Source organism: Galendromus occidentalis, unplaced genomic scaffold (genome assembly GCF_000255335.2).
Source record: "Galendromus occidentalis unplaced genomic scaffold, Mocc_1.1 scf7180000077440, whole genome shotgun sequence".
NCBI classification, from domain to species: Eukaryota; Metazoa; Arthropoda; class Arachnida; order Mesostigmata; family Phytoseiidae; genus Galendromus; species Galendromus occidentalis.
This window is the reverse complement of record NW_003805428.1, coordinates 1,596,977-1,606,936: the sequence shown is the minus strand read 5'-3', so window position 1 is coordinate 1,606,936 and position 9,960 is coordinate 1,596,977. Positions and strand designations below refer to the sequence as shown.

At 49.8% G+C, this 9,960-nt stretch overlaps 3 protein-coding genes across 3 annotated transcripts; 2 read left to right on the top strand and 1 right to left on the bottom strand.

Moving 5' to 3' along the window:
• Positions 1–563: 563 nt before the first annotated feature.
• LOC100903700 (N-lysine methyltransferase SMYD2-A-like) lies at positions 564–1,987 on the bottom strand. Its single transcript, XM_003743209.1, has 2 exons — positions 1,820–1,987; positions 564–1,724 (listed from the first exon to the last, which is right to left on the bottom strand). The coding sequence occupies exons 1-2, from the start codon at positions 1,985–1,987 to the stop codon at positions 564–566; spliced, it is 1,329 nt and encodes a 442-aa protein (XP_003743257.1).
• A 323-nt stretch (positions 1,988–2,310) lies between these two features.
• Positions 2,311–4,560, top strand: LOC100903557 (carboxypeptidase O). The gene is made up of 7 exons (XM_029111411.1): positions 2,311–2,665; positions 2,778–2,997; positions 3,086–3,184; positions 3,299–3,451; positions 3,540–3,756; positions 3,863–4,180; positions 4,285–4,560. The coding sequence occupies exons 1-7, from the start codon at positions 2,598–2,600 to the stop codon at positions 4,473–4,475; spliced, it is 1,266 nt and encodes a 421-aa protein (XP_028967244.1). The 5' UTR covers positions 2,311–2,597; the 3' UTR covers positions 4,476–4,560.
• A 654-nt stretch (positions 4,561–5,214) lies between these two features.
• Positions 5,215–9,389, top strand: LOC108864247 (short-chain dehydrogenase/reductase family 9C member 7). Its single transcript, XM_018639480.2, has 7 exons — positions 5,215–5,295; positions 7,275–7,488; positions 7,620–7,829; positions 7,929–8,070; positions 8,187–8,360; positions 8,463–8,675; positions 8,969–9,389. Exons 1-7 carry the CDS (start codon positions 5,260–5,262, stop codon positions 9,108–9,110), a joined length of 1,131 nt encoding a protein of 376 aa, XP_018494996.2. The 5' UTR covers positions 5,215–5,259; the 3' UTR covers positions 9,111–9,389.
• Positions 9,390–9,960: the final 571 nt, after the last annotated feature.

The window sequence follows — 9,960 nt, the reverse complement described above, 5'->3', positions numbered from 1 at the left end:
ATCTTATATATGTTTGTCAAAATATCTTGTTGCAGATACAGTCTATATTATAACGAGTAATATAATACTTGAATGAATTATTGAATTGAATTGCGATGAAAATGACGAATGAATAAACGTTAAATATAAATGTCTCTGAAGAGAACCGTTCCGTATTCAATGAATCAGCCCTGAGGGGAGAATAAAGAGTGAAAAATGTTCTCGAGGAGATTTCTCCTCAGGACAGAACCCGAGTGCAACAGCGCGATCTCATTCGAAATTTCCGGCAATCGGGATGTCGGGGGAATAGGGTCGTCGATACCTAGAGAGAGCAGCAGAATTTTGAGCTCGGGGACCGGTGATTCGGAACAATACTCATACCGAAGAAGTCGAGTGGCTCTCTTGAGAATCTACTAGATGGAGTCAATGCACACGACTTCGTGAGACTTCGATGGGTCGGGGAAGAAACAGGGATAGCTATCTTCAGGGATGGATATAATCAGAAAACAAACGGGCTTCTGTAGAGCAGGAATAGTTGAGTGAAAATTTCAAATTTATGCATCTTCGTCTTGTATCTGTCGCCATCATCTGCTATTCGTTCGTTTGGAGGCTACACCGCCTTCCCCGTTCATGGCAACTCTCGCTACGAGCAGTAGTCTCGCGCTCACGAAACTAAGCTTCTCCCGCAGCATCTCATGGAGAGACGTCATTTTGGAGCTGACATACGATCGTGTCAGATAGAAGAAGTAGACTCTGCTCACTCTCTCGGTTTCCTTGTGATCTTTCCCCAAGCGGCTCTCAAGCAACCGCTTGTGTGACTGCAAAGTATCGAGGAAAAGACCGAAATTCGACTTCCGGAAATCGTTCCACTCCAGTTCGTTCATCGCATAAAGGAGCTCCTCGAACAATCCAGTAACCAGACGTAGATCTCCCTCGTATTGTAGAGCTTTCGCGGCGAACTCGATACCGTCCTCGTAACGCCCCAAACTGTTGCTGAATGAGGCGAGATTCCCGTATACTTTCGATAAATAGTACGAGTGAACTCTGCCCTCGCACTTTGGAAGGATCTCCAACGTGAGCGAGAATTTTCTCTCCATCTCAATGTCAGCGGAGAGCAAATCTCGCAGACACCTCTCGATGGCATTTTCTCTCCGACACACTTGTAGCTCCGCCAAACAGCTCGCGCACTCACACTGGATATAGAACTCCTGCGCGAGGAGTTCCTGACGGCGCATCACAGGCAAGCTCCGCGGGACGAACGACATCCGGATCTTGGCTAGAGAACACACTCTGAAGTTTTGGAGAGCTCGCAACACGAATATCTTGCCGTCGAAATGAGCACCAACTCTCGACTCCGCTTCGCAGCTGTGATCGAATTCAGTCTGATCCAAATAGAGACCGCGTCCCAGAGGAGCCCCTTTGTAGTCCTCGACGGCTATCGAATGTACGTGCAATTGGAGGAGGCAGACTAGGACTTCTCGGAGAGTGACTTTCATACGGTTCTGGATGAGAGCGAAGATTTTTTTCGCGTTCCTCACTTTGTCCTCCTGGTCTCCCTCCCAGAGTGGCGCTACGAGGTCTGCGAGTGTTTTCCTGAACTTCTCCCCACGGGTTATACGTCCGAGTGAGATTTCCCGTTTCTTGAGAGTTAGTGTACGGATACAGAAACGTGTGGTAGTGTCTAGTCTCTCGGTCGCTGATCTCAGGAGTGAGCATTCCAGACGATGATTCACGTAATCATTCTCCTAGGTAGGTTGAAGTCGCCGATTAAATTAGTGCGGGTCGAAGAGGGGTCTCCGAAGGATTCTCCTTCCCTCGACATCATGAGATTGGTCCTCACCTGACATTTATCACTGCAGTACACGGCAACGGAGCATTTTTCGCAGAACTGAAGGCGTTTCTTCTGCTTGATACAGAAGCTGCACACGTCACTGAGTCGATTCGTTCTGACGCACCAGGAATAAGGCTCGCAGCGAATGATCTCAGATCCTGCTAAAAAGCATGGCATGCTCCCTCGCTTCAATAGTTTAACCCCTCAAAATATCTCCAGTTTTTCCGATTTAGTTTAGAAGTCGGCTCCAGCTTCGTCATCAGTCATCACAAACTTACTGCTCGAAGAATCTGTTTCTCTGCATCTTCCGGAAACACGAGCTTCTGTGGAACTTTCTCATGTTTCATGTTCAATGTCACAAGAGATGGGTTCTCGAGACTCTCTGCCCGAAATCTCAGAGGAGGACAACATCTGAAACCCCAAAGGGAAACCGCTTCTCCCGCCAATCCCGTAGTTCGGTTAACTGTGGGGCGAAAGAGCGGAACGCGACGTACACACCAGAGCAGACGTGGAAAAGGAAATCATGGTGTACACAATCTTCGCTGATCGATGAACTCCTCCTAATGACTATCCTCCCATTGCCGAGGCTTGATTCGGGACAGAGATTTTTGATTATGTGAAGCATAACATCGCTTCGAGACGGCGCTGATAATCACCGAATGCTTCCCAAGTTGCGCCTCATGATTCCAAAGGGAGTTCCGAACGCAGAGAATCTTTGTCCAATCCAAAAATTGACTCATCACAACCCATGAGAATACAATAGACGTCAAGAGGCCAATCGGAAAATATGTTCCCCACGTTCGTGGCCGCTCACCTCGTTAGCACTTTAGTTCATATGGGGAATCAATCGCACAGGTATGTCGTAGCATCCTGAACGACTTTCGATTCGCATCAAGCATTCTCAGTGGCTTCTTTTCCACTTATCGGAACATCTATAGTGTGCGATGTTCTTTCTTTTTTTCTGCAGGACGCAATGTTGCCTGAATGAGACGTACTGTATCTCCGTTGACACTGACAGGTACCCAGACATATTCGTGCCGCCTAGTCCATCTACCGCCGGTCCATCTTTGCCACCCGACTCGTCGAACTGGGCCACACCTGAACTTCACACACTGCCGACCTTCAATCAAAGTAAAAGTCCCTTCCTCCAAGGCTTCCAGAAGAACAGATTCCACGGAATAGATCAGGTCAGACTCCTTTTTCCCCAACGCATCCCTAAAGCGAGAGACTCTCAGGAGGATTATGCTGCTGCAACGTTCCGAGTTTTTTCCTCAGATTTATAGATATTTGGAGGCGGTGATGGAATCATCGAAACTCGCTACCTTATTGAATCTGGGCTTCACATTCGAGTCGAGACCACTCCTGGGGCTCTTGGTCAGTATCTCCATCCACCGGGGGTTCCCTGAACGCTTATAATCTGGCCCTCGTCGGGCGTCGGGTCGGGGTTGTCGATTTGCACAGAAGTCAATTCTTCTCCCGACGTCACAGATAAGCTCCAGAGTCCGGCCCGATCCTCGAGACCCAGAAGCGCCTCCTGTCGTGTTCATCGAATGTGGATTGCATGCCCGTGAGTGGATTGCGCCTGCCTCCTGTCTTCTGATTATACACCATCTCGTCTCCCAGTACGATAAGGACCCAGATGTGAGTCGGGTGAGACAACCATCGAAAATTCCGGGGGAGTTTCTGATGGGAAGAGCTGCCTAGCCCAATATCGCTCGTGTACCATGAGAGAACTCACTCGCAGGTCCGGCGGATGATCGACGATTTCGAATGGCGAATATTCCCGTGCATGAACCCGGACGGTTACGCGTACTCGATGAGCGTTGACAGGAAGTGGAAGAAGAACCGATCCAAACGACCCAGAGATCAACTGAAGCCCGACGGAAGCCAAGATAATTGCACCGGGGTGGATCTGAATCGCAACTTCGACACCCCCCTCTTCTGCGGTGAGTTTGCTCGAGGGATCAATTCGGGGACAGTTCATTGGACTCCCCATCATGCGGTTGCCATCTGCGTCAGGTGTCGTCGCTCATATCTTCTTCCATCCGTCAGAGACTCCAAACTTGCGAGATCCGTGCGGTCCGGACTACTGTGGGCCGCAACCCTTCTCAGAACTGGAGACCAAAGCGCTGCGCGACCATATCCTGGGTCTTCGGAGAGCTCGATCCCGTCAGACTCGGATACAATTTTATTTCTCGGTTCACTCGTACGCTCAGCTATGGATATTCCCTCACGGTTACCGCAACGCAACACTCAGCGCCGAAGACAGACGTCGTCTGGAGAATTTGAGCAAAGGCGCTGTCAAAGAGATTTCGAAAATCAGAGGCGGCTATGGCGAGTGGAAGTATGGCAACATAACTCAGCTGATGGGTGAGACCTTCTCGTTCGATTTGCCTCTCGAATTCATCCGATCACGATCAAGAGCGATTGGCCAGCTGTCAACGATGAGATCTCAACTGAAAGGATTTCCTTAGGTTACAACGGACCAGGAGCCTCGACGGACTGGGCTTTTGACACTGCCAAAATTTTCTACTCGTTCGCCATAGAGCTGGGCCCGCATTCATCCGTGGGAGAAAACATTGGCTTCACCCTCTCGGAACAACAAATCCCGAGATCTGCCACCGAACTCTGGGTCGGTCTCAAGTTCTGCACGCTCAACTACTAATCCGGAAGTTCATCTCGTTTCGCCCGAACCCTCATCGCCCCTTCGAGCCCTGAGGATGTACTGTTAATAAATATATTGTCTTGAAATCTGTCGTCCCCTAATGCTCATGTTGGAAAGAAAGAGATGGATCGCCAATTGTTCACTCACGATCAGAGAGGCCCATTATTTTCTTGGGACGCCGAGCTGCAGCAAAATTTCGAGACAACATCCTAATGAGAAAAAATTGAGAATCCGAGGAAATCGCGAATAGCCTTCAATGAAATGTCGTAATTCAGCTCTGGATAGAGTTGACTCGTGACCAGTGTCGGATTTCCAGCTTGCTGGACTTGGCTCAACGGAATCTTTAGTTCCCTCTTCAGTCTAGCGACGCGGACCGATCGCCGAAACCGGGGATGAAAACGAATTCCCCGCGCATTCGAATCGTTTGTCGAATCGCTCCCGCCTTTTACCCGAACACAATACACGGTCAAATGGATCAAAGCGATGCGAATCGCTCGAAGATCTAGTTGAGCGCGATGAACTTGTGACGCGTAAGTATTTATGCAACTCGGTCTTTGTCCCGCCGCACGGTCTCCGTCGTCGAATTCGATCTTTATAATCGCAGAAACTCCCGATCACGCGAGCAAGACACTTTCCGGAAAAACTTCCGGAATTCAAATCTGGACCGAAACGTGATGGACGACAGAATCCTCTCCGCTCGTTCTTTCGCCGGCGGGTACTTTCTCCCGGCGCAACGCTGCTGTTTGGCGCCAGGGCGAAACGATCCACAGTCATTTCGGCAGTGATGCATCCTTTGCTGTGTAAAATTCAGCATGCTTTGGTGAGTGCATTCTCGTGACTTTTTTTCTGGCGACGATCCTCGATGAATCGGCGGAACGTACGCCTCGATCTCGACCTATCGTCTCGAACATCAGAGGAAGCCCGACAGCTTCGACGAATGTGGGTTATCCGCTCCTGCCGCGCGACCCACTTGCTGCTGACACAGTCAGCGCTCTTCGAAGACTGAAGTCAAAACAGATACACAGCTCTCCCTCATGGTATGCCCAAAACTCGACGGAAGCGGGAAAATATCATCCAGCTCCTCGGAGCGTGAGCTAGCGCTGATTGCGTGGCCGCGTGAGCTTCTTTGATTTCCAGGAGACATCCTCTTCCTGACTCCAGATCTTCGGGGGCTCAGTCTGTCTCAGCCTATGAATAGTGTGAAGCTGAATAGAATCCTCCATCGTGATCGAGGCGTACCGTTCTGAAGGCAGGAAGTTAAGAATTTTGGGAATAGACGCCGCAAACAATTCGGAGAGGCAGTTGAGTGCTGTACTCCGCTCGAAGAGCGGAACAGCTCTAATTGGAGACTCGGCGTCATTGGCGGGTCCCTTGCCGGATGCCTTCAAAATTTGGTCCTTATTCGAATCCTCGGATTCATACACCTAATGAAAAATGCTGACTATAGAGGCCGTCGGATGAGATTGCTAAACCCGTTCCAAAGTGTTCTGACAAATCCACGATCGAAAGTTTGAACTGACGCTGAGATCTCTCTTTTCCTGTGCCAATCGCCCGTGTCAGATCAGACGAGCGGATCTGACAACAAGCGGTACTTCCAGTGGCACATGTCAAACAACATGGGCACTTCGAACGACAGGCGCTTAATTTTTTCTCAAGTCACTCCGAAGGCCGTATTTTTTCGTTATTTGAACAGCGTCCGTTCCGTCATCCAGACCCACCCTTCTACCACATATCGATGACCGAACTCGTTCCGAGCCTTCGAGGAACGTGCCGTAATATTCGAGAAACGGCACGTAACGATTCTGATTGCAATCGATTGACGCTGAGGCGATCGATTGTTTCGAGTCTACTTCAGGAGTGAAGGAGAGAAAATCGTTAAGTCAGACCCACGGTTGCACTTCCCAGAAAAAAATGCCCTGAATGCCTCGCAGAGTCCTACCGTCTCATCGAATATATTTCCTCCGCCCCGTTCGTGTGAACACGACGTTGATCACGAGCCTTGTTCGATACCACGATCTGAGATTCAATGGAGAATTCTGTCTGCGTGAGGTTTTGAGAATGGAGACACAAAGCAAAGATTTGATACGGAAACGAGAATGAGTCAATCAAAGATCCGATATGCCGCGTTGCACCTCTTTCTCTGTCGTCACTTTGGGATTCGCGGAGCGTGAACACGCGAAAGCCTTCGAGCAATGCGGTTTCGCTGTCCCTTGTATGACACTCATCCGTTGACTACTGTCTCGGATTTCAACTGGCGAACGCACTCATTGTCGATGACTTCCTTTAGTTTCCTCCCGACTGTTTAATCCTCCGTGATATCCTAGCTGATACTGATATCCTATCGATCTGAGCGCAAGAGCTGGAGGAGCCATGAGTAGGGAGTAGGGATCATCATAAGATCTGAGGTTGCCTCTCAGCTTTTTGTAGAAATCCATGCTCTCGTTTGCTGGATCCGCCGCGCCATGCAATTGCGCTCGCAAGAGCTCTAGGAACGACTTTCGACCGTGTTTCTTGTCGTGACCGCAGATGCCCCGATTCCTATCACAGATATGGGGTCGCTGCGAGTTTGACAGATTGTCGAGTCATTTTCAATAGAAGAAAAATCAAACACTTCGCAAGGGCAAGCATTCACGCGAGCTCTGCAAGTACCGCTATCCTGCGCTTGGAGCCCTCATACTCGAAGATCAGGCATCCCATCAATCTTTCCGTTGACCTTCGTCTGTCATCAAGATCTTATCGCATGATCGGCGTTTTCTTTTATCAAAAGATTTTTTCAAATAAGTCTTCTCCTCCACCCAGGCATCGCAATTGCACGAGTTCCGGGCGTACTGGGTCTGCCTAGCACTGCTGGGAATTTCAGCGAAGACCGTTCCTTTTCTGTGGTACGCTCTCCAACAAATCGGTGCAGGTATCGCTCTTCTCATTTTAGCCTGTGCTCTTGGCTGGCTAGCGACTGAGCTGTTCTTGAAGGGACCGAAACTGGGTTCTCGGGGCAAGGCTGTTCTAATCACAGGTATGACGGCATCGGAGTATTTTTCAACCGGGATAACAAGATTCTCTTCAGCTCATTGTTCTCTGCTCCTGCCGCGATTCGACTCGCTAAAACATGAACGAACCGCAACTTCTCTCATTCTGGGTTTACAGGATGTGATTCAGGTTTCGGATACCACTTGGCAAAACGGCTCGATTCCGAGGGTTACCTGGTTTTTGCCGGCTGTCTCTTTCCTGAAGGTCAGGGTGCCACTAATTTGGTTCGCGGCTCGGAGAAACTCCATATAGTTCCGTTGGACGTGACCGATGAGCAGCTAGTCCGGGACGCCGTACAATACGTGAAAACCAATCTCAAGGGTTACCGTGAGTTGGCAATGAGATTTCCGTACCAGCAGACAGATTCTGCCAGATATTCTGCCCCGAGGTCGACCGGGCGCGCAAGCTGAGAATAATTTTTCGCAGAGCTTTGGGCGGTCGTTGCAAACGCGGGCGTGAACATCTTCCTCGAATTCGAATGGATTCGCACGGAGGACGTCTCACGCATCTTCGACGTGAACGTCATGGGGGTTGTTCGGACCGCTAAGGCGTTCCTCCCTATGCTCAGGTGAGTCGTTGTGTAGTCTCGTCCCACCCTTCTCCCTGGACGAGAGTGGGCGGTTGTAAGAACCACTGTGATTCTGAATGTCAGACAAGACCTCTCCGACCGATTTCGACCTCCAGGAATTCCCGCGGTCGCATGGTTGTGGTGTCGAGTTATGCCGGACGCATAGCGAGCAACATGATCGTTCCGTACTCAATGTCAAAAGCCGCCGTGATTTCCATGGCGGACGGTCTACGTCGAGAAATGAAGAAGTGGGGGGTGCACGTGTGCACGATCGAGCCCTTCTACTATCAGTGAGATGATTTCCAAATATGATCTCATTCTCTTTCTGTCAAGCTCATCAAATTTCCGAGTCATTCGGTTACGCCCTAACAGCTCTCCCATTTCCTTCCGAGAACCGGGATCAATCCGAGCGGTTTCGGTAGCATGATGTCGAAGTTCGAGCGTGACGTTCCCGAGGAACTTAGAAAAGACTACGGCGAATACCCGGAGCACGCTTTCCAGTGGTTCATGGGGCTCTTGGGGAGGATTTCTCGGAAGAACTCTTTGGAAGTCGTGGATCAGATGTTCTGCGCCGTAGCGGATAGAGAACCAAAGCGACACTACAGGTGAGGCCTGAATGCAATATCTGCGGAGGGCTCCTATTTAGAGATTCGTCAACCTCAACCAGACATCTTTCTGTGGAAACAAACCATCACAATGCCATTTCTACTGAACGGTTTCGTTCGAAACCGCTTTTGACGGAGCGGAACATCCTCGAGTTACGACAGCTCAGTTTCCCATCGCCGAGTTTTCCTAAGAAAAGCGGCATCGGCTGCCAGACTCAATAGCAGGGTGTGAGTTTGTGTTCGTCATTGAGAACTCACCATTTTTTCTTCTGTGCAAACTCTGCGCATTCCAGATCCGATGGATTCTTCAATTGGCTATTATACATGAGCTTGTTCGTTCTACCCTCGGCTGCACAGGACATCGCGTGCTCCTTCATAGAGCCTCACTTCAGAGCAGACGAGAAGAGTGGTCTTCTCCTAAGATGTTCCACCTGAGCCTTTGTCGGACCGCACCGTGTTCCAAACTGTACATACCTATATGCCAAGGAATTCCCTCAACGTGAGAAAAGAACGGGGTAATTATTCAAATGAGCAATGATTCCCATCGGTGCTCCACTGGGTCTTTCTCTTCAGAACGCGGAAGCGTCGTAAAGGACTCCGTACAGATGGAAATAGCCACGTAGTCTATTGTGATACGAGAATGCTATCGCGTTGGGACATTTTGACGACTCATGATTTGGATAATGAGAATAAATATTTTGGAAACGTCGGATATATCGGAGCCGAAAACATTCCTGGGAACACTCCTTATCTCGCTTGCTCTCAAAGACATCTTGAGGTGCTTCGGTGGAAGAGCTTATTCTCCGCTGCATCCCTGGATGCGGCGCGGACATCGCTTCCGGAGGGACACCGAGTAGCCATCATGCTCGCAGATTCATTCTCTAAGGAAAAAATCTCATGCCAAAGCAGAGGCATTGTCCGACGCTCCAACGATAATATCGCGACACCTCCCCCAGCAGGCGCTGAGTCAATTTCCGAGATAAGTTCAGAGAACCCGCCACGAATAGAAAGGCGCCGTGAAGTGTGTTTACAGCGGAGAGTCGTGTTCCTCGGAGGAAACGGATACACTTAGAGTGGTGACAATTAAACCACAGATGCTCAGTTCGAGGCAGATTTGAGACTACGAGGGAGCGACGATTCCCCATGCTTGCTACGAGCGATTCTGGCGGATAGAGAATGTAAAACACGATGTGCCTTCCCTCACGTAGCATCCTCAGAGGTAAGTTCCCACTCCAAGTGCGGAATGACGAAATATCGTGTTGACCCACGCGCGAGCATTTTGTCA